The sequence below is a fragment of the Citrus clementina genome, unplaced genomic scaffold (genome assembly GCF_000493195.1).
Source record: "Citrus clementina cultivar Clemenules unplaced genomic scaffold, Citrus_clementina_v1.0 scaffold_6, whole genome shotgun sequence".
NCBI lineage: Eukaryota > Viridiplantae > Streptophyta > Magnoliopsida > Sapindales > Rutaceae > Citrus > Citrus x clementina.
The window spans coordinates 18,876,361-18,903,381 of record NW_006262139.1 but is presented as its reverse complement, the minus strand read 5'-3'; the positions used below and the strand labels follow the sequence as shown (position 1 = coordinate 18,903,381).

Below are 27,021 nucleotides of genomic sequence, written 5' to 3'. Positions count from 1 at the left end.
CTTATTTTGAATTAAAATTCAATTGAACACATAAATAAAATTATTCTTTTAAAAAACTTTTTAGACCACCTTATTTCATAATATATATTATGATTTTAATTTAAAATATTTTTTTGAGAGAATTATAAGAATTTAGAATAATGAAGATAGAAACTATATAATAAAGATAAAATTTTTATTATTTTAGGATTTTTACTTATTTTATAAATAAAACTTAAAGGAAATGCTCTTTGAGGGTGAAGTTTTATGTGGCAAGATGGTTAAATTAATACGTGGGTTTATTTTTTAAAATTAAACTAGGAATATTTTAGAAAATAAAATTCAAAAAGAGTGTTATAAGAATTTTAGGGGTGTTAAAACTCCACTCTTACAGAATATCTTCGCTCTATTAGTGTATCAATTTCAAGCTCACCTATGTTACATAAGAGATTGAGTAGCAAGACAACCCAGTGGACCCAAAAGTCAAAGAATTACCAACACAAAGTGTTTATAAACAAAGGGGTGTCCTTCGAGTTCTTTCACAATACAAAAGCTTTAGTATTGCTGTGCATGATCGTTTCTGACTTTTCTTTTTGCGTTACCTAATGACAATTTTTTTTTTTTTGATAGGGGGTTACCTGATGATGTTGAAGCTTCAAAGACACGATAGTGCCGTACCATCTGATTATAATGTTGCCAAAGACTCAAGCAAGGGGCAATCTTTTGAGTCTCTTGCAAGCTAGAGAATTAATTTTTTAACACCAAAACAAAAGATGTCCAAAATTTTACTGAACAGAGATGGATCCTCTCTGCATAAGAAACTTAACAAGTAGGATAACAAATTTTACTCGTAGACATTTTTGTTCGTGGTTCATTTCTAACACAACCAGGGTTAACGAAATTATTGGAGGAAACATAACTAAAAGTCTATAATTAAAGTTCAATTAAAAGTAACAGAACAACCTCAATTACCACAAAAGGGAAGCCAAATTACCCGACAAGAAACACAAAACTTCCCATATGGCATTTTTTGCTACAACTTTTCCTCAAATTCAAATCTTATTTCTGTACCAGAAGACACCTTTGTTCTGGTCACCTTCGTCTGGTTCAACGTAAAGACACTCCTTTGCTTCCCTCCACATTGCCTTATAAAATGGAGTCCCATCGAACTGATAATATTCTCCCAAAATTGGCTTTATTGCCTTCGTAGCCTCCATTGCATGATAATGTGGCATTGTTGAAAACAAATGGTGAGCTACATGAGTATCAGTAATGTTATGGAAGACCTTGTTCAAGATCCCATAGTCTCTATCAACAGTTGCCAGGGCTCCTCGGAACCAGTCCCATTCTGAAGAATGGTAATGTGGCAGTGAAGGGTGAGTGTGCTGCAACAATGTGATCAAAACGAGAAATCCGTTCACTACCAGCAAAGGTCCTCCATAGATGCAGAACACGTACACAAGTCCTTTTGCTGCTACAAGACAGTAGAGACTGTAAATCATAGCTAAAATTCCAGCATCAGAAATGAAAATTTGGAGCCTCTCGCGGTGTGAGTAGATGGGGCCATAAGGATCAAAATGGCAAGCAAATCTATCATAAGGCCTACCGGATACATTGAATGCCAGGTACAAAGGCCAGCCAAGGGTGAGGGTGACAGTAAGTGTTATGACTCGGCCAAGTGGGTTGTTAAGGTACTTGGCGTACCAACCAATGGCGGTTTTTTGCTTGGGGACAAATACTTCATCACGATCAAGGGATCCTGTATTGGAGTGATGGCGGCGATGGCTATACTTCCAAGAGAAGTAGGGGACAAGGAGGCAAGAGTGGAGGATAAGGCCAACAGTGTCGTCAAGCCATTGATAGTCACTGAAGGCATGGTGGCCACATTCATGAGCTACAACCCAAACTCCAGTTAAAATGCAGCCTTGAAGAGCCCAGTAAACTGGCCAGGCCAGATAAGAGAGAGGGTGAGGAAGTTGGTGAATGTAAGTGTCGGCAATGTAGTAAAAGATAAAGGCAATGGTGAGGTCATGAACAACGTAGGAGAATGAACGGAGAACAGACCGCTCAAAACAGTGAGGTGGGATAGCTTTCTTTACTTGGCTGAGTGTGAATGGTGGCTTTGAGCATGGAACTCGCTTCAAGGGATCAGAATCCACCTTCATGGGCGTTGAAGGTACAGCCATTCGTCCACCTGCACCCATTGTTCCTCAACCTGGCCACAGTATACAAGTATACAATCAACTTCAAGCAAACAGCTGTTTGTAAATAACGCTACACAGAAAAAATCAAAAGCAGAAATTAAGGCGCCCACTTTAAAGACCAGATTATGGCCAACCAAAGGCCTAGTTCAACTAAAAAATAACCTTAATATTAATTTAATTATTTTTCCTTTCTAATATGTCATCAAATTCTGAGTCCAACTGAGACTACTTTCATAAATTAAAAGGTGCCAAATTTCTTACAGAAAAAAAAGGTAAGGGAAATTATTTATATGACTAATAAAGAGAGAGGATTTTAAAAAAAAACTGAACAAAAGTAATTATGTGAAGCATAGAACTGTAAAGCAACAAATGCTTTGTTGAAATTGCTAGTACCCAAGATAAAATCTACTACTGTATATAAAGCTAGTAATTCCAAATGTTAGTCACTGGTATTACTCTATCATCCACAATGGTGACAAGTTAATTGTCAAATAAATGATCCCATAGCAAATTTCCCATGAGGAAAACGACCATACTTTAATTGATTAGCGTTAACTATTAGAACTCATTTGGTATGCAAGATAAGCTTAACAAAAATATCTTGGAAGCTTAAAATGGTAGTCACAATTGTATTATCACACCACCACCCAATAAAATTTTGTCACACATACACAATGCACTAATGATATATTTATTATAAATAAGTTAATAAATACATTATGCATATGTATGGCAAAACATCATTGGGTGGTAGTATGGTGACATAAGAGTGATGACACCAACTAAGACTTTTTCGAAAGACAAATTATTGTGAATCTCATTGGGGGATGGAGATCCTCCCCTAGTTCTTTTTTTTTTATTCTCCTCATAACTCTCTTAGTTTAATGAGTGGCTAAAATTGACTTTTCAATTTTGGTGTTGATAATCAAGTCAGTTTTTTTCACTAAATTTAAAAAACTTAAAAGAGACTAAGCGAGAATAAAATTAAGAGAGGATCCTAATTCTTTATTGGGACACAGATCCAGGGTTCAAATCTCCAATTTTGGAGCGACTTAATTGATTATTTAGTAATTTTCAATTGAATTTTTTAAAGCATGCATCAAAATTTCACAACTAATACTTATTACTTATTATTTACAATAAAATAATTAAATTACAATAAGAGATGCATTCTGTAATAGGAATTATAGTAACTTGACGATGAAAAGGGGGCCACGCTTGAATTTTTCTTTTTCTTTTTAATCAACATCTAATGATGCAATTTCCACACGTGGACAGTTACAACAAAGCAATGAAATTTCAAATTATGAACAAGTAAAGATGCATAATTATTTACAAATAAATTTATGATTATTCCTCAATTATAATGTAAAGACGTCAAAACACTTGTAGTGATTAGACTATATGCTCACTACAAGGCCTCAAAAACAGAGATTTGAAGTGAATTCAGCGGCCCACTTCTAGATCAGATTAGACAAACCAAAGACCCACATTGACCTACAATTATATTTTATAGGGATGTTCGCGGATCGAATTTTGTGAATTGCATATTAATTTATATTCGATTCATAATTTTACGGATTATAAATTTTTTAATCTAATCCAATCCACGGATTAGTGAAATTAAATCCAAATTCAATCCATACATCTATGGATCAGATGCGGATTTGACCCAATTTATATCCAATCCACCATTTTGCGAATTGGTTTGCAGGCTAAAATTTTTTACTTCCATACTATCCACAAACTAACTAAATAAAAAATTAATATAAAAATAATTTTCCTACCGATCAAATTCAAGATTAAATAATATTTAAATAAATTAGTTACTTAAATATAACTAGAAAATACATTTAAAGTTTCAAAATATAACACATCAAAAAGAAAAAAAATCTCATTTGTTTAAATCAGTATATGAAAATTAACTGCTTAGGAAGTTATATTTGTTTATTTAATTATTTTTATTTTATATTATTATCGAATAAGATATAATGTGGTATTAATGTAACTATATTCTATAATATAATATTAATGTAACTATATTCTAACCATTTATTTATTAGTAAGTTCTAATGCCATATTTAGAAGTTTAATTTTTTTAATTATATGTATAGATTCATTTTTACATATCTAATCTACCGACTATAAATTTTTAAAATTTCAATCAAATCCAATCCAATCTACGAATCAAATTTTTACAAATCAGACCAATTAAACAAATCGGATCGAATTAGAATCTAAACACCTTTAATATTTTATATTTTTCCTTTCCGAGTTGTGAGTTCACATGACACGGTCCATCACTTTCATAAACCAAAAAAGTGCTAACTGTTTAAAGCTAATAAAAATGATATCAATAAGTTGTGAAAACCAAGGCTGACCAAAGACATGTAATCACGTGACCCATAGAAGTTTAGCAAAGATTAGAAAACAAGCAGTTGACACTGAAATTGCCACGGCCCCACCATGCCAGTATCTGCTAATGACAGCTATTGCATTATATAATTATAAGTAGCCACTGAAATCACTCAGCATCAGGTGAGACTGATCAGTGATGTCCAAAAAATGGTGTATACGCGTAAAGCGCACTCATACCATTCGTGTGGTAGCTTTTATATCATCGTCCTTCCCCTTTATGGTCGGTCAGCCGAGCTTTTGGAAAACGATGTGCAATAAAAAAAAATATCAGCACATTCAATGGAGCTTATTAATCGGAATTGTACTGTTTAAGTTAAAAATATATACATTTATATAGTACACAACAAATTCTATTAGTCAGAATTTTATTATAAGTCTAAAATCAAATATTTGCAGTACATTTTAAAAAACTGACTACTAACTTAAAAAATTTGCTTCCATAAATATTAGGGTAATGATACTTTACATCCAAAATTTCCCCATGAGAGAAATTGAATCCTATTAGGGGAGGGTGTGAGTTCACCATTTGACAACTAAGCCCAATAGCTATCAAGGGATTCTATTAACGAAATGAAAGCCTACCTTACAATAACCATAAGAAATCTTCTTGTTCTTCGTTTATTTATTTATTTATTTTGATGAATCTTGTTCTTCTTGATCACAAGTTTTTATCAAATTCTTACGCGACCTAAACTCTACAATAAGAGTCAAAATGAAAAGGAAACTCTTCCGAACACTTGAGACTAACATTTCAAAAAGTCATACTTAATTATTAAACATAACGCTGAAAATTCGTGTATAACTATGCAGAAGATATAATCGTGCAATGAACCGAGCCATCTTCCACAAAAACTCTGGGCCATCGTATTTAATTAGTGCCGATTTATTGGAAAAACAAGGTCTACTCTGAATGCAACTTTACACGAAGACTCAAAAGAAGCCGTCTCAAATTATAAACGTATAGGTTTATCAAGTGATCAAACAGAGTCTACATCAGCCGATAACGTGGAATTAGAGCATAAATACCAGTATTATATGATATTAGCCTAATTAATACCTCTTAATCAAATTCAAAGTCCAAAATTTTGACAATTATTATTGTTATTATTTTCACACGATTTTGAAGGGACTCAGACCTAAATAAAGGAAAAAGGTATCAAGCAACTCAAAAAATTGTAATTTTGTGACAATTAAAGTCACACGTTCCGTGCAAGCTAAACTATAATTACTACCTGAAGAAATTCTCTGTTTTCAGACTTACTAAGTAATAATAGGTAAGATACTACTAACTTATAATTGACATAAAGTTTGAACAATTATAACCAAAACTTTAAATTAACAAATTTATGATGGAAAAAAATTAAGCATACAATTCAAAAGCATGCCACAGACTTGGACCAGATATTTTTATGGAATAAAAGAACAACTTGCTTTTTAACATGTTTGGCCCACTTGCGAGTTGCAACTTGCTTCTAATTTTTATTATAAAAGTATCATGAGGAAAAGAGTTGAAATTATTTATTTATTTGATTATTATTAATTCTTTTTGAAGTGCTTATGAGAAGACGAAACAGGACAGACAACAAGATGGGATTCTTTGCAAACACCGAGGAGTGACAAGAGTCGCTTCTACATCCTAGTGAGTAGTGGGTGCATGTACAGACCGATTTTATAACAAACGAAGACTATAATAATAATGTTTAATAAAATAAAATACGAATAATTCTTTTAAAATACCATCATAAAAATTGACATTAAAGACTGGCCGTCGCCCGTCAGAGCTCAACATAAATAATAATAAAAAGTATGAAAACTGACAAATAGATTTCAAAAGTAATGGAATGCTCTCGGCGAAGACGGACAAATGCACTTCGTGATTCTTAAAAAAAGATGTTTAAATTAATAAATCAAATTCACATGAGAGCATCATTTGTTTTCTGAAAACAAAAACAAAAGGAATCTGCAGGCAAGGGATCCAGGACTTCCAAATATCACGCACATAATCGGCAAAAAAATGAAAATCCAGAAAAGCACACACGATTTCCAGAAATGAGGCTCAGATCCGGCGCATTGAACATTAAAACGAAAAAAGAAACTCAAAATTCAACAATATCTCGGCCGCATTATATTCAAATCTCAATCGAATATCGATCCAGATTTTAGACGAGCTAAAAATCTGCGCATGACAGCGCAAAATCAGAAGCTAACAAGATCTCATAATCGATGAAAAATGGAGCTAGATCTAGCCTATATATTTCGCCATTGAATTTAAGTACACATTTTTTCATCTTATATTTACTCAAACAGAAACAGAGGAATTAGAAAATGCGAACGAATAAATATGGAAATTTAAGAATTTAAAATAAAGCAAAATAAAAGAATAATAATAATAATAAGTACCTGAAGAAGCGAAGCACTTGGACTGCAAAGAAGAAGAAAATGAGAGACCTCACTTTCTCTCCCTCTCTCTCTCTCGCCTTCACCGACCGCGTTGTGAGTTGTAAACGTTCGGCTCTCTTCAACTGAAAGCCCGAGAGCTCCGTATTTAAGCTGATCTTTCCCTCCTAGAGTGGGCCCCACTTGATTTCAACACGTCGTTCGGATTTTTTTTATACCCAAACAGGACTGGTCCGATCCCATTTCTTTACGTGGACGGACCCAAATAAGTGTGCGTGGCCTCCCTTCTCAAAAGAAAAGAAAAGTGTGCGTGTCCTCAGTTATTTGACCGAATTACCCTTTCATTCTGTCCGTCCATACACGGCATCTTTTCTTTTTAAAGACAACCACCAGTGGAAATTCGACTTTTGGTTTGCTAAAATATCTCGGAGTGTATCACGTTCACGGGGAGATGCTGATATGACGAAAATGCCCTTTTTAATTGGCTTAGTATTGAGATTGGATAAGTAACATCATTAAATTGTTTAATAAATATTATTTATTGTAACTTAAAAGTTAAGTTAATTTAATTTAGTACTTATATAATAATAAATTTAGGTCTTATTTAAGTTTTGTTTGGTATTGAAGTGTTGTAGTTTTTAACTTATAACTATTATTAAAAAACTATAACTATAAAATAAATATTATAGTATGTAGTAAATATAATTTTTAAATTATAATTTTAACAAAATTAGTGAAAATATAATATATTTTTCATCACACAATGATAGAATCAAATCAACTTAAAAGTTACAATAATTCAACACCAATCCTAAATAAAACTTTAATATTGATGTTAGTCAATTATAACTTAAAATTTTTTAAATTATAATATTAAAATATTTGATAAATGTCAGATGTTGTAGCTTTGAAACTTGGTTAATTTAATCAAACACTTACATGAACAAAAACTTAAAAATATTATAATATTATATTTTTTTTCACGACAACGATGGTTTAAAAGATACTGTATTTCAATACCAAACACGATCTTATAATATTTATTATTTTTATTAATATTATTACTTAACAATCATATTTACCACATTTTAGCTATTTTTATTTTATAATTATAATTTATTTTACAATACAATTATAACTTATAAGTTACCGTGCCTGACATTAATGGAACGCCGTATCATCTGATTTGATTTCGAGTATATTTCGAGTATCTTAAGATTTTATTAATAATTATATAGGGGAAAAAAAATTGTGCGGAACAGTCTACTACTAGATTAGTAGACCTCACATTAGACCTATTAGTTTTAATAATTAAAAAAACTCAATGGGTCTCACTACTGTTTTATTGTATAAGAAAAAAAAATTCGCAGACTGTGTCACGGGGATAGGCCACGCAAGCTTTTTTAATATATAAATCAACCGTTAACCGTAAACCTTACAGTAATCTCATACGACGCTTGAGGGCGCGCCTACTGCTACTATTTTTCAAATTAAACTGTTCAAATTGTTTTGAAACTAAACAAATACTTTGAATTTAAATTTTTTTAAATTTACAAATAAGCTTGTTGATTTATTTAAATAAAAAAAAGAAAGTCTAATGCAAGAACTAAAAAGTCATTTGATTTATAAAAAAAATTATAGCGGCCAAAAAAAAAAAGTTGCCAAATAAATTTCTTTCGTAATTTTTATCTTAAAAATTGCGTTGCGTGAATAAAAATGAAAATATTTATTTCGTGAGCAACATTGTTCAACTATCAACTACAGTGAATTGTTGTAATCAACGACATTAATTTTATATCAAACAACTAATTAAATAAATAAATCATGTGCGCAAGCATGCTCCGCAATATTTAGGGATGGCAATGGGGTGGGGTGGGGGTGGGGAGGCCTACCCCATTCCCCACCCCGTTAGAAATTTTTGCCTCTATTTCCCACCCTATTTCCCAATAAATTTAGTAGGGTGGGGAATGATTTCCCCATCCCCACCCCATTTATCTATTTTATAATATGTATAAATATATTATTTTAGTAAGTTAAAAATTAAAGACTTAAAATAAAATCATCATCATATTATAAAGTATTTAAATTCTTTTAAAAAAATATCTAAAAGTTTGAAACAATATCTTAAAATGATATTAAAAGTGAAAAATATTTAAAGAGCGTAGCACTTTAAAAGAGAAAAGAAAATATAACAACGTTTCAGAGTTGAAAAATATTATAGGATTTTCTTTCATTCATATCTTGTTTATATTGCATAAAAATTAAAAAAAATTATTAATTGACATTATAATTGATAAAATAAAAATTATTAAATAATTTTTAAAAACATATTTATATTTAATGGGGATTGGGGTGTGGGTGGGGTGGGGAGTACAAAACCAAACCTCACCCCATTAAGAATTTGGGGATTATTTTCCTCCCACTCCCCACCTTATTTCCCAAAAATTATTCAAAATTTTTTCCATTTGGGGTGGGGCTCCATGGGACCCCAAACCCGTGGAGGATTTTGCCATCCCTAGCAATATTAGCATTAGCCCCCTAATAAAATGTTATTCAAACATTTATATTTTTATTGTTGATTATTTGGGTATGGCATTAAAAATAGAAAGTCAGCATGAAGCAGCAAATAATTAAAATTCAAAGCATGCGAAAACAGTTATCACAAGTTGTTTTGGCGGTGGGATGCATTATGCAACTATTTGTCAAAGGCAAATTAATTAGGCAAGTGGCTGGCATTAAGTTGTATGCAAAGATTCAAACGCCGCGCATTTTGCGTGTGTAATCCGACAAGGTGATCAATCTGTCGATTGTTACGTCAACTCAAGCATGAACTTTAAGATTGAAGAACGCCGTTGTTGGACAACTTTACGAAAGAATGTTGTTTGTTGATTTGTGCACATGATTTTTAACGCTAATAAATTTCTTTTTTAATGTTGGATAGCTAGTTTCAATTGTAACTGCGAACCAATCATTGTACCCAATAAAATACCCAAAAAAAAAAAAAAACGAAAATTGGTTTTTCTTTTTCCTTTTTTGTTTTTAACATATTGCCTCTTCACACCGATAACCTATACACATGTTATGACCTTACGGGACAAGAAGGGCAAGGGCGGATTCATTCCACTTGTATGAATTTAACATATAATTAAATCACGAATGTTTTTGTGACACATAAACACGAAAGAAATTTATAACGAGTAATTTAGGTTTTGTCGTATACTCAAATTGAACAGGTCCCCAAGTAATTTTGTCAAGAGAAGAAAGAATGAATTGGCACGTCCCGGAAAATTTGAGCTGTAATTAATTGACTTGACTTAATACACATAATTAATTTATGCCGAAATTAATAAGTTTACCAAATTACGTTAAAATTCATTTTTGGTCTCTTTAACCCTTCGCTCATCCTAAAGTTGAGGGAGTCCCATTTTACATCAAACTAATATTATTATCATTTTTTCTAATCTCTTTCTTCTTCTTTTATAATTACGAACTGTCTTTTTCTTAGAATTAGGTTGCGTTTGAAATTTTCCTTCTCCAAAGTGGAAAAAGGGCGAAACATTGTGAAATCCATGTAAAACATTTTCAAGTCATTTCAAATTGGTTTGGCCGTCTTCAACATTGTGAATCATGAGTTATTATTGAAGATAATCTTTAATTTTCCTGCAAATAGTTAATTTGGCTTGAAATAAACTTCTCTCGTTCCAAAGGTAGATAGGCTGTCCTTTTCAAATTTCATTATTTGAATTTAACAAAGAACGTGAAATTTACTCAGAATTTTACAACTAATTAATTAAACGAGTTTAATTATATTTCACTTTCAAATTTAATCAGCAAGAAAAAAAATGAAACAATAAGTCCTTTTCATAATATATGTTATGGTCAATAATATATATATATGAACTGTAAACTCTTCGAACAAACTCATACAATATAAGACTATTGATTGGATGAAAATATCACGTAACAATGACATAATTCAATTTTATTATCTTATGTTTCTATATGACCAATACTTTTATAGGCTCGACCTATTTTAATTAAAAATTTTGACGCAAATTATAAACAATCTATCATCTACAATCTAAGGGTGGATATTTAATAGTAGAAGTAGTATTTAACGATGACAAAATGTTTATAATTAGATTACATGAGATCAATGGTACAACCACTAGGGGACTTGTGGAGCAGCTGTCCCTCACGTCCCAAAAGCTCCAAACGTTCGGTTAAAATTGCAGACTTACTCACATTAGATTAATTATTCATTAATTTAAGTTCAAATTATTTTAAAAATATCTCATCTATTTATAATTTTTAGCTCAATTGGCTTGATGGACGGTTACAAATAAATATAGCCTCATAATCTTATTTCATGCACTTGACAGTTGAGAGCAGTAAAAACCGTGATCTGGGATATGTCTTTTGACTTATTTTATATAACTCCATTCTATCTTAAGTTAGGGTACGTTTGGTATTGAGGTGTAAATTTTACAGTTGTTGTCGAAAAATAAAACTGTAACTATAAAATAAAAATTTGTAATATATAATAAATATAAAATTTAAAGATATAATAGATTTTTCATTATACAAGTAAAAAATTATATCAATATAACTTCTAAATTACACCAACTAGTGTTTACCAAACACTTTAATGTTATAATTTTTAAGTTACAACTGCCGAACCCCCTTCCCAAACGCACCCTTAATTACTTCCAATATTTTCAGTATACAACACAAATTACACTCTCTTGAAACTTAAAAATCTTTTCCATTGAAACGCTAGTGGATCAAAACCGGTAAACGATAATCATAGGTGGCAACATCCGGCCTCCACGTATCAGGTGAACCCACCCGTCGTCGTGGTCACCGTCGTGAGGAGATACGTGGCCTCACACGTTCAGAGGCAGTGAATTATGGGCTCTCCATCTGTCATTTATCCTTGAAACGTGTCAAATACTCAAATCCCTGCAACTCCTCCTCCATCTATTAAATCAAAGAAGAAAACATGAAAATTTTAAATCTAATGTAAATTAAATAATTGATCGCTAAAGATAAGATGCAGTCAGGAAAAGACGCAGCGGAGTCATAAAGGCCAACGCCGCGGCTTCTGCTAATTAGGCAGGCACGGAGAAGGCCAAGGCCTTGGTGATAGGTCCCAGTCAGAATTACACTTATACAATGCGTATGATTCTCTTTGGGTGAGAATAAATCACAAGATAATATTTAGATAATTTACTGACTGACTTATTATTGCACTCGAAAACTTATTTATACATTTAACCACAACCCACTACTCTGATATACAGCCGAAAATAAAGGCTTCTAGTGCGTACACTAAGCAAATAACAGAATATAAAACAAATGCAACAACCTACTTATTAAACCATTCAGCAAAACAAATAGCACAAGATGATTTAAATTCAACAACTAAATAAGCTATGAATCCTCCAACGTCTACTTGAAGTCGATAACTATGCAAACTAACCACTAGTGAATATTGCTCTGGTTCCTACTCCCTTGCATGCATGAGTTTCACGTCCTGCATGGCCATGTCACACGTCTAGACCTCATCCTTGATACTTGGAATTTGGTTTGGTCACACTTGTTGTCTTACATGGCTCTCCAGCCTCATCACTCCGTCAGAGAGAAGGCAGAGAGAATGAAGAGGAGTGATCCGGCGGAGAAAGAAGCAGTGACAAGGGAGAAAGAGGAGAGGGATAAACAAGCACAGTGGAACAAGAAGGAGGCACATTTCCACAATGAAGAAGCCGAGCGGGTAGCCCAATCAGGGGGCGGGGGCGCGCATCCTGGTTACAAGACATGGGGTTCTCATTCTCAAGCTCGTGATGATAGTAATGCAACTGCCACTGCACCTGCACCTGCAACTGGGACTGAAGGTCGTTACACCCCGGCCACGATGGGAGTTGGGCATGCCACTGTTGCCGGGGATTCACGTCAGCCCAGGGGCCCTGTTAGAAGTGATGCTCCTAGGTTTACTTAAGATATATGTAATATGTAGTGTGTGAAGAATCTACATGCATGTGTAGTCGTTTTGAATGATGTGTCCCTGTTGTCTAATTTCGAATGTCTGTTTCTTTGAATGGTCTGTCTGTTGTTCTTTTGAGTACTTTAGCAACAAATTGTTTCTGATGATTAAGCTTTAATTAGTTCGGTTGTTGTTAATTGAACGCTTACATTAAATTTCAAGAACAAAAGAAAATGAGAAAAAAAAAAAGGAAACTTCAGAAAGAGCCTGAAAACCATCAGCTGATCACTGTAGCATCTATATAAGATGATGATTTTTCCAAACCAAAATCATATTTATGTACGCATTTGATTCGGACGAAATAGAAAATGCCGTGACATGGAACATTTGAGATAAAAAAATAACGCCATTTTACTCGCGTTTTTCTTTTTCTTGTTTTTTCCTCAGTATTAATATTATACCTTCGAAGATCAAAAGGGGACTGAGAGGGCGTGTCAGGTAGGTCAAGGACAGAGAGGTGTGTTTGGCAGGTTGGTTCGCTGGGATCAGCAGGGCATTATTCAAGGTTATAATTTGTGTTATATGAGTTGCTTTTAGGCGTGTAATATATTGTTTAGGAAAATGCTAGGGAGCGAGAGGAACGAGAGAATGGCGAGAGAAATGGCATTCTCTGCTGCCGTTTTGCTTCTCGTTCCTCTCGCTACCTAAAATATTAAAATAATAAAAGAATGAATAAAGAAAGAGTACTTTATCGCCGCGTGCAGAGAGAAATCTTATCAACTTATCTCCAGCCCTGACTTTCCTCTCTCCCTCACGCTCCTCTCTCACGCAAATCACCATTACCTCACGCAAATATCACCATCTTCTCAACTGGTCGACATCCTCTCTCCCTCACGGCTTCCGGAAAAAATATTTTGGATTGCAGAACAAATTAAAGTACATACCTTTTTTTTTCATTTAAACGGCCACATGTAATAAGCTAAGTTGTAGTTTCAGTCTCGGATTTGGATTTATCAAAGTGGTATCCAGAAGTGCCATCCTCAGGTTTTGATTTGGAAACCCGACCATTATTAGTTGGTTTTGTTTTTCGTTTTGGGACTGTAAGCATAGCCTTCAGGATTTGGTTTTTCAGTTTCAGGATTGGAATTGTAAACTATAAACACTTGCAGAGGCAAGGATTAGCAATGACAAAGAATCAAAGAAGCAATATTGAAAAGGAAGCAGGTGGTGATTTATAGCCATTAATTACAAGAGAAGCAGATAATTAAATAGATATGCATGTCATAAGCTGCCACCATATGGATGATCCCCAATGTATAAGTAACTCGGCAGCGCTTACGATTGATTTTCAGGTGGGTGTAAAATGGGCGAACTTGAATTATTAGGCTCTCATAAGGAAGGCTTTCATAGTTATGTGTGGCGACGTGACATCCAAAAATTTTAGACTTTGTTGTTGCTCATCAATAATTACAGACGAAGCAGATCATCCAACTCTAATATCCTTTTGCTCATCAGTAACCCTAGGTTGATTCATTAAGACTTCATTTAATTTTCAATTGACTTTCGTATTTAAAAAATGAGCCGATACATCCTGTCATCACTTATATTTGTGTTAAATGTTTAATTTTGATGGCCGTGAGCAGTTCGTGAAAGGCTGGCTGGAGAGAGAGGAGGCCGTGAGCAGTTCATGAAAGGCTGCCTGGAGAGGCCGTGAGCAGTTCGTGAAAGGCTGCCTGGAGAGGCCGTGAGCAGTTCGTGAAAGGCTGCCTGGAGAGGCCGTGAGCAGTTGCTGCTTGCTGGCTGGAGAGGGAGGAGGCCGTGACCGGTTGCTGGGAGAGGGAGGCCGTGAACAGTTGAGAAGATAGTGATTTGCGTGATTTGCGTGAGAGAGGAAAGTGAAGAGTGAAGCCTGCGTGAGGGAGAGAGGAAAGTGAAAGCCTGCTAGATTTCATGCGCCATTTCTTTATTCAATTTTTTTTTTTATTTTTTTAATGTTTTAACGAGTGAGAGGAACGAGAGGCGAAACGGCAGCAATTGCTGCCGTTTCTCTTGTCATTCTCTCGTCCCTCTCGATACCTAGCAGCACTCTATTGTTTAAAGTTTGCGTCAACGAATCAAATTTAAAATCGCTTATGTCATTATTATGTCTCATGTATTATTATGCCTTAGGTTGAGTTGAAAATTCGATTTTTTTTGGTTATTTTATAGTTTTAAGTTAGTTTCTTACTTTTTTTATTGTTTTTGATATTTTTATTTTTTTAAGATATCATATTTTAGTGACATTTATTTTGTTTTCTTTATTTAGATTTGGAAAGTTCTATTATGAAACAATATTTCTAATTTATCTATTTTGATAAACTAACTACATTTAGAATTAGTATTAAAAGGATTTAAAGCCTTAGTAACGTTGATTTATTTATTCGTAATTGTGGGTCATATCATCGTATTTTTTATTAATATTTTAAGTAATTTTAATTGAATTATGAAGTATAAGTGGATTATTTTATAATCTTAAAGAAGGATAAATTTTCATAAGTCTCATTCTATTATAAATTAAAGTGAATTGATAATTAAGATTTGAGACAGTATTTTCTTGAGAAGTGAATTAATAATTAAGTGATTTGACACATTAGTTTATAGATCGATAAAAAAATAAAAAATAAAAAAATGAGTTCGAAGGCTATACGTAGGAAATACACATTTAAGTTGGTTAAATCACTGATCAAAAGTTTAAACTATAAGTCAAAAAGTAAGAGTTCAATAATTGTACTGAATAAAAGTTTTAAACCTCTTAAAATTTATTTTTATAATTTAAGTCTCGAATAAATTTTTTAATGCTTCATTGTTCTCTTATGTTAAAAGAGTAAAATAAAAATTACAATGTTAAGGATAATATTATCATGACATTTTCACATACTGTCGATAGCAAACTGATTAAAAGACAATTTAACAAAGGCAAGGCGAAAAAAGAGAAATGAATAGAAACAAGTGCAATAATTATACAAATAGATATAAACTGAATCTAAAAGAAGGCAAATCATTAATTAGCGTCGTTATGAATAAAAGAGAGTAAGCGAGTGTGAAGCATCGATCATTCTTTTTCCTTGTTTTAGAAATATATATGTCGGTTTCAGAAATTAATAAGATAAATGAAAACTCGTTTCTTTTTCTTAAGAATAATCTCCTAGAAACGAACTTGAATTAAGTCTCACTTTTGCGTGAAATTGAGTTCACAGAAGTTGCAAACTTCCAAAATTATTTTCAGATTTACGTGAAGCCCCATCATATCTATCAAATTAAATTAGAACTACAACTCTTCTGGATCGAAACACATGCAAGTGGATCAAAAGCATTCAACGGCAACGATCATACATGCAACTGCCGGCCTCTTGTCGCCACCGGGTGCCGCCACGTCAGAGAAATATTCTCAACAACAAACATCCTTATCATCCTAGTAGTCAAAGCCATAGAAGACACGTCGCCTCACGTGTCATGGATAGTGATGTTTATAGAACTCCATTTGTCACTTGTGTTGTACACGTGTCGAAAACCCAGTATCCCTCCAAATCTATTTAAACCAGACCAAAAACTTGCAAAATTTTTCGAGCACGGTTGTTTCTTTAACATCAGTACGTACTAATAATCAACACAGCCAGCTTAGTTCAACAAGAAGGAAGATGCAGTCAGGAAGAAACACAGTAGAATCCGCCAAAGAATCGGCCGCCGACGCGGCCGCCTCTGCCAAGGCTGCCATGGAGAGGGCCAAGGCCACCGCTAAAGAAAAGGTCTTTATTTATTTATTTATTTTTTTTAATTATTAATCCCACAGCATTACGCAGCGACGTTACCTATAAACGTAATCTGATGCAGGGGGAGAAGTTAACGACGAGGGACCCGATGGAGAAGGAAGCAGCAACCCTGGGGAAGGAGCAAAGGAAGACGCATGCAGAGCTGAACAAGGAAGAGGCAAAAGCACACAACGAAGCGGCGAGGCTGCTGGGGGAGACGGGAGGGCCCCATCCGGGTTACGAGACACGGGGTACTGAAGGTCAAGAATACAGGACAACAACTGCAACTGACACTGCGCCTGCGACCGGCCATGAGGGTTACGCGGCCGATTCCCGTTATCCTAGGGGACGTAATCCTCCTAGCTATAGTCTGTTGGTTTTTTGTATATAGATTCTCGGAATGTCCAGGCGCTTATGGCTTCTTGGAGTGTCGTTAATAAGCGATGGTTATTTCTGGTTTAGTGTTTGTATACTTCGGTGTGTTTAAATTTGTTGCTTGGGCTGTACAAATAGTATTGCAGGGCTTATGTTGTATGTTTCTGTTGTTCTAATTCAATAAAACTGGTATGGTGTATATAAGTTTAAATACCACTTTGCTTAATTTTATGATGTTTTAATTTGTTGGCTAAGCCAATTAATTAATTATTGGATTGTTCCATTAAATGATTGTAAAATTCATGGTAACAACATGAACTGGAAAAAAAAGGTAAGCGAAACTTGTATCACATGGAATATGGCGATGATCTAATGATCAAATATCCATGAATCACAAATCCCGTTATTGCTTACAAGCTCCTATCTTTTTCATTCGACCCCCTACTCAAATTGGGCTTTAATTATTTTTATCGTGTCCAAACTTTTTTATGCAGGATTTTGTATCTGGATTTTGCTAAGTTATAGTAACCTACAGCCCCTTCAAAAATATGCGGGTTCCACTATGTGTTACAACATTTTACAGGCTGCAAATTACAGCAGCACCCTTTTATGCAATCAGTATTTTCATCGATTGAATACTTGCAATTAATTTCAACATACATTAAGACCAATTTATGCAGTCATAATTACGATTATTTTTTTAATTTTTTTTTCTCGAAAACATTTATGAAAAAGAGAGATTAAGATCCATGGTGACACAAATATAGTGGCTGTTTTTTTAATTCAGATTCACCTCTTTCTTCTCGTTAGGACCCGTCGGGTTTGGTATACATATGTTGAATATAGAGACTGGAAATTGGGCATTGGGGTGATTGGAGGGAGGATACATTGTTAGAACATGTTGGGGATAGAATTGACCTGGTATGTTAGGCAGGCGTTCGTTGCTAAGCTTACCATACGTCATTATCGAACATTGGGCGGCGCTCCACAGCTGCTCGCGTGCTATGAAACAAAATATAATCAGATCTCGACTTGTTGACAAAACAAAGAGCCTAGTACTCAACCCAAGCAAGTTAAACCATCCCGAACTATTATATTTTAGCCCAGCCCAGCAATCGTATAGCCCATGTGACTAAAGGCCTACAGCTAGCCGAAATAGAAACTTGTGTAATTAGTCTCACTACATCGTATGATTAGTCGCAGATGACTAGCGTCGTCTGCAGCTAATATGCATTCAGCCAAGAGGCTCCGTGTAAACACCCACACCTAATGGATTCTCACACAATAATCTGCACTTAATGTATTAATATTTATTAAAAAAGAAAGCAACAATGATATCCGCTGATATCAATTTAAAAGACCTGACCTACATTATAAATTCGGTACCCGAAATACCTGATCCACACTATAAATTCGGTACTCAAAATATCCAACCTACTTGATACTTGAGGTACCCGACCTACATCATAAATTCGGTACTCGAGGTATCCGACATACACCATAATCTCGGTACTCGAAGATTAAGAAGGTATGAGGGGTACTGTTAGACCTTGATCAAAGTTAATCAATCAAGATTCCCCAAGATTAACTAAACGCTCTGATGTTTTGATTAAGAAATGCAAAGCAAACACACATGAAAGATAAACGAAACCAGAAAGAACAGTAATCAACAGAGAATAGAGTTATAGTGGTTCGGCTTGGAGATAGCCTACATCCACTGAAGAACAGAGCAACAATCTTTATTCAATCACCAGGAACAAGATACAAGCTTTAAGATGAAGTTACAAGCAACACACACACTGATTCCGCATCACTTAAGGCTATATATACATGCTTAAGTGAGCCCATAAATTACCCCCACCAGTCAGCTCTCCTTTTTCAATCAAACCCAGATCTTCCCGCTCTTGTAACAGAACTTAACGACCTTCAGAGCCACGTGTTTGCTTCACGTTAAATGGAGACTCTAAAACGGCACTCAGCAAAGTCGTATAGATAAGTGAAAGCATGTGATGGCCACGTGCTTTACTTACTCTCAGATGAATGAATGAACATCTTGTCATACGGCTTTGAAAGACTTTAACCGACCAGTCATATTCTGTTCCAATCACGAACTGACATGTCGTATGAATTTCTGGAAACCAGTTTCACAGCTCACACTTCAACAGGTACCATAGATCAGACGCGAAATGGTCAAAGAAAAGTCTCCAAAGAGTCAGTTGTTAAAAACGCCTCTATTAATATAGAGTTTTGTAGCCGGAGTCATCAAAATAAGGTTGGCTTACACCGGGTACCCAGATGCTTTGTGGGGTACCATGGGTACACCGAGTAAGGGTAAAAATGTCATAAAAATATTTGAAAAAGTATCGGAGGATGAAAGAGATATTATCCAAAAAAAAAGATTGACTGATTTTCTAGCTTAAAATAAGGAATCGACAACAAAATCTTGCGCTACAAAAGAGGAGACAGTCGCCCGTCATGCTAGCAAATAAGGCAAAAGGTTAGGTATTACTATTATGACAATTGAGATCACCAACTTTTCCTACCATGCCTGTAAATTTACAACGGAATTACAGAGGTACACGGGACCACTCCACTACGCCCAGCACGTGAATACGCCTCAAACTTGCTCTCCCACACATATTTTTGAAACGCTCAAGCCACCATACGCATGAAAATAAGAATATTCATGACATAACAGCAAGGAACGCTAATAAGATAACGCCAGGTGTCACGACGATCGAGTACACCTTATAAATACTCAGGTTTAATTTTTTATCACGTAAGTTAACACATACACCACAAAAATTAAAGTTGCTTCAACCTTTAAACCTAAAAGTCTCCATTACCGAGAGCTTGCAAGCTCTCTAACTTAAGATAATCCAACTCTGACTTGAGCATCGGAGTGTGATCGTCGACCACCTCGACTCCATCTCTGACCTCTTTTTTTTTCGTTATTTTACATGTTTAAGACGATTTTTTTCAACTTTCCGCACCTGAAGTCAGACCCCCACCGTATTCACCACCATCTCAAATCTCATTCACTCCATAAAAAATCCAAATAATCCGTACACGCCGAATAAGCGAGACACCCCGCTTCCTTAATAAAAAAATTATTATTCTTAACTTGATTTTGTGGTGTGGTATTCGTACACGTACCCAAAATCCGCTGAAAGCAGACACTTTGAAACTCAAACAGTAAAAAGCCTGACATAATTGTAATCGCAATATTGCATGTGTTAATGGACCTGTCTATGGTACAGATTCTGTAACAAACATCTCCCGTCATCCCACCATCCGATTTTCTATTGTTTAGTTTCTCACTCCACATCCAACCACATCCAACGGCTGATGCTGCAGTCTGTACCTTACAGATTCTGTAAGCTAGTCGAGTCCTGTTGATGTGGAGTGAGAAATTAAACCATAGAAAATGGGACGGTGGGATGATGGGAGATGTTAGGTACAGAATCTGTACCATAGGCGGGTTTGGACCTTGCTACGTTACAGACTCTGTATGTAACGCAGCAAATGAGGAGCATCCACGCGTTGCAGGAGAGAGGAAAAGTTGTTGGAATTTAGCTGATACAAGACTAATTTCCATTGAGCTGTTACATACAGAGTCTGTAAGGTAGTTTTGTCCGTGTTAATAATACTTGTCCCCACAATTTTGTCACACAAATTGAGGTCGTACACCATTATCAGCGAAGCAGCTGTAATGATCTTTATCCAAAACCGCCCTGTTTATCTTGTAACAATAACCCGAGAGTGAGTAAGTCCATTTCGATGTTGGAACAAAACTGCAACACGTAACGAGTCAAACTGAGAAGTTATCGGATGAAGGAAGACCATCCAGAAATCCGGACACGACACGCGTAGAAACAGCCGGTTTCCTATCGCCACAAATCTTATCAACCACCCACGTAAGTTACAAATTATCCAAATACTATTTAAACAATATGAAACGTGGCGAAAAGTAGTAAGAAGTAAAAGAAACAGCACCTACGTGTATTTTTTTTGGGCACGTGTCATAACCTCTGAGACCCCTCTTCCTCTATTTAATGAAACTACGAGGCTACTATCTTCTTCGTCGATTACACAAAACGATATTGGTTGACGGTTAGCATAATTGCATTCAAGGCAAAGAAGAAATTTGAAGAAAGTGAAAATGCAGTCCATGAAGGAATCGGCAGCTAACGTTGCGGCCTCTGCCAAGGCTGGCATGGAGAAAACTAAAGCCACGGCCCAAGAGAAGGTTTCACTCTCTTAATTACTATTGTTTTCGTTTATTTATGATTTGACCCCATAACTTTCAGCAGTTTAACATTTATGGTGCAGGTTGATAAAATGAAAGCGCATGATCCAGTAGAGAAAGAAATGGCGACGGAGAAGAAAGAGGAAAGAAGAATGCAAGCGGAGCTCGAGAAGCAGGAGGCTCGTGAGCACAATGCGGCGGCAAAGCAAGCGACGGGTGGGCTTGGCTATACAACAGCTGACAGCTACTCGCAGTCGACCACTGGGATGCACGGTCGTCCGACTGGAGGCCATCAGATGTCGGCCCTTGCCGGTCATGGAACAGGGCAACCGGCTGCGCAGGTGATTGAAGGGGTGGTGGGGTCGCATCCGATTGGAGTCAATGCTGGGACGGGCCACAACCCCGCACATAACACGCGAGTTGGGGGAGGTGGGGGAGCCACTGGATATGGCACTGGTGGTTCTTACACTTAGATTTTTTTTTATGAAGTTGGCCTTTGTGTTTTATGTAATAATGGTCAATTTGTAAGAATGAGGTTGCATGATCCTCAACTGTACTTTCTGTTTGGCTTCGTGTTTATCTGGCTAGCAGCGTATTATCATGTGATGTAATGTGTGATGTGTTGTTGCCCTTTTATTATATATGTTGAATAAAAAGTTGCTTGTTTTGTGAAAAGATTTCCGTGCATTAGAGTGAGTGAACAAAAGAGTATTGGGCAAGGCAATTAGAAGAAGTCAACAGGGGAGGCTGAAACTGAAATCCATTTTTTTTATTTTTTTTAAGATTAAAAGTTAAAACTATCATTCAAGTGTGAGATATCGGATATAGCATAAGATTAGAAAACTAGACCAGCATCGCTTTTCTGGAATCTGGCGCGCGAGTGCAAGATTAAACAAACTGAATGGTAAAGATAAGATGTCACAGGTACAAGAGGCTTTCCATAAATTAGTGTGGAATTTCCACTAAAAGCATTTAGAAATTGGAATAGTTGGGTGGCCTACTTTGCACTTCCGGTGTTAAAAAATTCTTTATTTCTGATTGGGATCCAGGGTTTCTCTTTAATATTGGACCGACAGAAGTCTATTTATTACCTTATCGTCTCCATTCTCAGGGTGACGAGAAATTTTATGTTATGATGGAATTATTAACTAATTATAAATTTGATATGTCAATAACTTTTAAACCTGAAGATTAGTGTGGTAAAAGTCAAAAAACTTTTTTTTTTGCCCTTTCACTCTCTTTCTTCTGATCTGACTTCCGTTTCTTCTCGCTTCGGTGCTCGTTCTTCCCATTGACAACTCTATTCCTGACAGAAACATGCCTAATCACACTTTGATGCTCCTTATGCTTCTTATTAACAAATCCATTTCCCTGCAAAACATGTCGCTAGCTTTGTTAGAGATGTCACGACATCCGATTTGTAAGGACTTCCCTCCAGACTCCTCCATTATTCTCTCTCTCCAGCCCTCAATTTATTTTTGCCTACTGATTAATCACGTAACAACATCAAGTCTGGACAATTATTATGCCTCAGCGAACTGATGCATGCAGGAACTGAAATTTATAGTATAGTATTAGCATCATTGAGTGTTTCTAGAATAAGGATTGTCAAGGAACAATTAGCGAAAAGCTTTTGGAGGATGATACGGAAACAATGAGTATATTCGAGAATTCAAAGAAAATAGATGACCGTTCCAATCTTGATGTTCTTGTTAATGAGAACTTGGTTTTGAATCCAACAATTGGCAAATGCTAGATTAAAAGTTAATTTTAAGAAGCGAAAAAGGAGGACTACAAAAAGTACAAATTTAATTATTTGTCTTTTTTTCTTTTTTTTTCCCCATCAAGTGCTCTACTATGACAATGTCTCTCAGATAAGCTTCATCTGTTAGTAAGTACTCTCTCTTATGCAAAGCAAAACAAAAATGCAACCTCTAATGGTCCATCACATCCAACAGCCATGCAGCAATTTTCAACATTCAGTCCATCGATTCATGACTTAACTTATACTAGCATCTTCAAGGAAATTGATCGAATGCCTCATTTGAATTAGGTAATACTTGAAAATCAATATGCACACTTAAATCTCTTAACTTGTTTTAATCAAAAGAGCATATTTATCTATATAGCGAACATGAGATTACCAAAAAATAATACATGTCAAAAAATAATAAACTAGTAGTTCTGCATTTTCAGATGACATGGAACATGAGATTACCAAGGGGAGAGCAGCCACGCTTCTTGCTGCCATCGAACATACGGTCATATAAGATCTTTGTGTCTCCAAAAATGATTTTTTGCATTTTGCATAAACCCCGAATGGTCTTTTAAAAGATCAAAACTGCAAAGCTCAGTCCCATCCAACACGATGTAATGTTTGAAAAGAAAAGCCCATGTTCTGTAGCTTTTTCTTTAAGCTCATATAGTCCTGGGGAGAATATATTCAATATAACCAAATGCAAGGAAAATTGTTATCTCCAGCACTAACTAAACTCACTGTCACAGCATTAAGGCATCAAAGTTACAAAACATAAAATCATCTACTCCCAAGAAAATTACAAGGCAGAGGCAGCGCACAAGAATACTGGCTTTCAAGATTGCAAAAATGCTGCTAACTGAAGCTGCAATTGTTGTAAAATGGAAACTAGCTGGCAAAATTTTCAGGCACTACGATCTTTGTTACTGTCACTAAGTCACATTTCACAGCCAACATTACAAAACAGAACTTATCTCTAATACAAGACTGCAAAAACAGGCTTAGGCCAAATGGCATATAACTGAAACAGTCCTTAAATCGCTGTTTTCCGCAACTCCGCAGCCCCATGTGCAAAATGACATCTATCTCCGAAGGTGCAAGATCCTTTGGCAAAATTACCGCATAGCTTTGTTTTAAAGTTGCTACTTAGAGGATGAGCTGCGCTTCCTGCCGTTGCAGGGTTCTTTGCATGAGCAGGACCGATTCTTACAATTAGTTCTCTCACCATAGCACTGGCTTGCTTGATCTGCTCAAAAGAACCTTCAAGCTCAATGTTCCTGAGATTGGGATCCGCCTCGTGATCTCGGATGGAAAGCTTGGCTCCTGTTTGGCGACAGATTTGCTTAGAGTTGACACCACCCTTCCCAATAATAGCTCCAGCTAGGGAAGCATCTACACTGATTTTTGCAGTAGCTGAGGCACCGAAGCTAGCAGCAGGTCCTGGTGCAGGTGGTGGCTCATATCGACCACCCATACGACCTGGAACAGCTCCAAAGGCGCGCGGATCATCGTGGGATATAGCAATGGGCTTGCCAAGTTCCCATTCACCATGTGCAAAATGGCATTTGTCGCCAAATTTGCAACCTTCAGCAGAATTTAGCCTGTTGCACATACGGGATTTAACTACAGTGGGACCATTAGAGGCAGGTGGTGGCACAGCCATATTTCTGGATGGTGCAGGAACAGCTTGTGGTAGATTCATCATCTGGGCCACAGCATTGTAGCCACCAGGAAAATAGTGCAAGAAATGGCAGCTCTCACCAAATGGACAGCCGGCAGTGCTGCATCCAAAGAAAAACAAAAATCAGACGAATAAATGCTGAATGACCACCAAACTAACTATCAGTACCCATAGGCGCAAACTACATACATCAGGAACCCTAAACCCAAATACAATTTAAATACCCAGAGGACCACTTATCAAAGAGGGAAAAAAATATATATGGTTCTAAAAAGCTTAAACATGCCGCCATTTTCCAACAGTACTGCAACTTATAGCGAGCTGAAATATCCTCTTTCCTCAGCTGAGACGACAGAATTCTCACATACCTTACTCCTGTTATGTTTCGACAGATTACCTTGTCTGTATACTTAAGAACAAAGTATTTGTCTCAATAGCAGTGATCATATACTACAAGCTGGATGATTAAGATTAACGAATATCTTAGTCGAGGAAACAGGGTACAGATCATTGTATAAATTAGATCAACGTATATAGAGTGCCTTAGCATCAGTAGTTATACTCATTATCTTTCTGTACTTGGTTCTCACTTCTATAAACCTGTATAAAAGCTAAATAATTTCATTAGTGCACTTGGAAAAATTTTTATCTTGTAAATTTATTACTAATAAATTGTAAAAACCAATATATAGGTAGTATCCAATCCACAGTACTTATTAGATGGGTGAAGATCTGAACCTGAAAAACTTGGTGCATGGCTTCGATTTGCTTCCTACACCAGACTCTGATTCTGTTGCAAAACATTAATTACTCTTTCTTAGTCCAAGTTTCTCCAGATTCTTCATAAAATTAATCTAGGATATACTCATCATTAAATTCTTAAAACCCTTCAGGAAACCATAATTAAATTCATAAATTGAAAAATTAACACGGTTATATTTCTAAATTTTAAATGTAACAAGAAACTCGAACCACACGTTCCTTCAAAACTCCCAGTTAAAATAACCTACAAATTACTTTTTTTTAAAAAAAAGAAGCCAAAAAATTCAATGAAAAAAATCGAAGCCATAAAAAATTAGTTTTCTTTAAACTCTAAAGGCGACAAAGCACTGAACTTTCTGTTCAAATGAACATATTCTTTACAACAACTAAACAGAGCTCATAATAAATAAATAAAAAATCTATTTTAATGAAGAAAGATTATGAAAAACGAACCATGCTTTGATTTCTTGAACACGCCATTAGCATTGATGCCAGTTTCAGGCTTCGTTCTCTTTCGTGTATCCATCAGATCTAAATCCAATCAACGAAGCAAAATATTAACCCTTTTCGCTAGACACCCAGATCGAGTAATTTTGCTGAAACTCAATGAAATGAGAATATTTAGAGAAAGAGTGGACAGCGAAAGCAAAAACCCTAACCCTAATTGAAGGGTTTATGAAGCTTACAGTGTTTGGAGCGTCGGGGCGCAGGCGAGAGTGATAAGTGAAAAAAGTTGAGGCCGGAAATAGTTAATAATTAATTGCAAGGTATTTATAATTTTATTATTTTGACGCAAATAATATTTATATCTTCATGATTTTTCGTTTTTGGTTTTTCCTAAAACAAAAAAAAAAAAGTTTTGAGAAAATTAAATGGAGTTATTTCCGGATCTGTCAGCCGCACGCGCGCTCCCTACAGATTGCACGTCGGCTCCTTTTTACTTTCTTTGTTTTTTTTTTTATATAGGTCGGTTATGTTACGCAATTGCTTTAGAATAAATGCTCTGGGATTTGTCCCAAAAGCCCATTTTTATTGGGCCATTTTTTGGATTGGATTTGGGCCCTCATTTAAAACATGATCCTATCCAATTTCTTTTACAGGAAAAGCATTAGTTCTTCATGTAACCGGAGATTCATCAACTCTTCAATACGTGGCAGAAATTTGCTTCGTAAGTGTCTTTTTGGTCGTGTGTTGCGTGTTGTCAGTACAGTAACTCTCAGTGTTGATCGGGGCTGATTCGGTGTAATAAATACCAAATCAATTTTACACCTGCAACCAACTTGTCAAATAGTATGATTCTCCAAAACGACATGTTCGTACGAGTCTCATTTTTCATATTTGAACTTCATTTTACAACGCATTCTTTTGCAAACCTTCCTTCATCTGATTACGTCGTTGGGAGTCAAAATCGATTAAAATCAATGGACAT

At 35.5% G+C, this 27,021-nt stretch overlaps 5 protein-coding genes across 7 annotated transcripts; 3 read left to right on the top strand and 2 right to left on the bottom strand.

Moving 5' to 3' along the window:
* Positions 1–883: 883 nt before the first annotated feature.
* On the bottom strand, positions 884–7,131 carry LOC18038227 (delta(12)-fatty-acid desaturase FAD2). Of its 2 annotated transcripts, XM_006429810.2 has the most exons (3): positions 7,002–7,131; positions 4,779–4,835; positions 884–2,194 (listed from the first exon to the last, which is right to left on the bottom strand). In XM_006429810.2, exon 3 carries the CDS (start codon positions 2,181–2,183, stop codon positions 1,032–1,034), a length of 1,152 nt encoding a protein of 383 aa, XP_006429873.1. In that variant the 5' UTR covers positions 2,184–2,194; positions 4,779–4,835; positions 7,002–7,131; the 3' UTR covers positions 884–1,031. The 2 variants fall into 2 exon arrangements, with proteins under 2 accessions (XP_006429873.1, XP_024037975.1); XM_024182207.1 differs by lacking the exon at positions 4,779–4,835.
* Positions 7,132–12,609: 5,478 nt separating this feature from the next.
* Positions 12,610–12,996, top strand: LOC112097398 (18 kDa seed maturation protein-like). Its single transcript, XM_024182612.1, has one exon. It carries the CDS (start codon positions 12,610–12,612, stop codon positions 12,994–12,996), a length of 387 nt encoding a protein of 128 aa, XP_024038380.1.
* Positions 12,997–16,574: 3,578 nt separating this feature from the next.
* Positions 16,575–17,363, top strand: LOC18039889 (11 kDa late embryogenesis abundant protein). Its single transcript, XM_006429809.2, has 2 exons — positions 16,575–16,766; positions 16,852–17,363. Exons 1-2 carry the CDS (start codon positions 16,659–16,661, stop codon positions 17,158–17,160), a joined length of 417 nt encoding a protein of 138 aa, XP_006429872.1. The 5' UTR covers positions 16,575–16,658; the 3' UTR covers positions 17,161–17,363.
* A 3,854-nt stretch (positions 17,364–21,217) lies between these two features.
* On the top strand, positions 21,218–22,068 carry LOC18039724 (late embryogenesis abundant protein 46). The gene is made up of 2 exons (XM_006429808.2): positions 21,218–21,393; positions 21,477–22,068. The coding sequence occupies exons 1-2, from the start codon at positions 21,307–21,309 to the stop codon at positions 21,864–21,866; spliced, it is 477 nt and encodes a 158-aa protein (XP_006429871.1). The 5' UTR covers positions 21,218–21,306; the 3' UTR covers positions 21,867–22,068.
* Positions 22,069–23,802: 1,734 nt separating this feature from the next.
* LOC18037920 (zinc finger CCCH domain-containing protein 14) lies at positions 23,803–26,516 on the bottom strand. Of its 2 annotated transcripts, none has more exons than XM_006429804.2 (4): positions 26,279–26,516; positions 26,046–26,188; positions 25,569–25,620; positions 23,803–24,930 (listed from the first exon to the last, which is right to left on the bottom strand). In XM_006429804.2, the coding sequence occupies exons 2-4, from the start codon at positions 26,116–26,118 to the stop codon at positions 24,183–24,185; spliced, it is 873 nt and encodes a 290-aa protein (XP_006429867.1). In that variant the 5' UTR covers positions 26,119–26,188; positions 26,279–26,516; the 3' UTR covers positions 23,803–24,182. The 2 variants fall into 2 exon arrangements, with proteins under 2 accessions (XP_006429867.1, XP_006429870.1); XM_006429807.2 differs by having other exon boundaries at positions 26,046–26,123; positions 26,279–26,489.
* Positions 26,517–27,021: the final 505 nt, after the last annotated feature.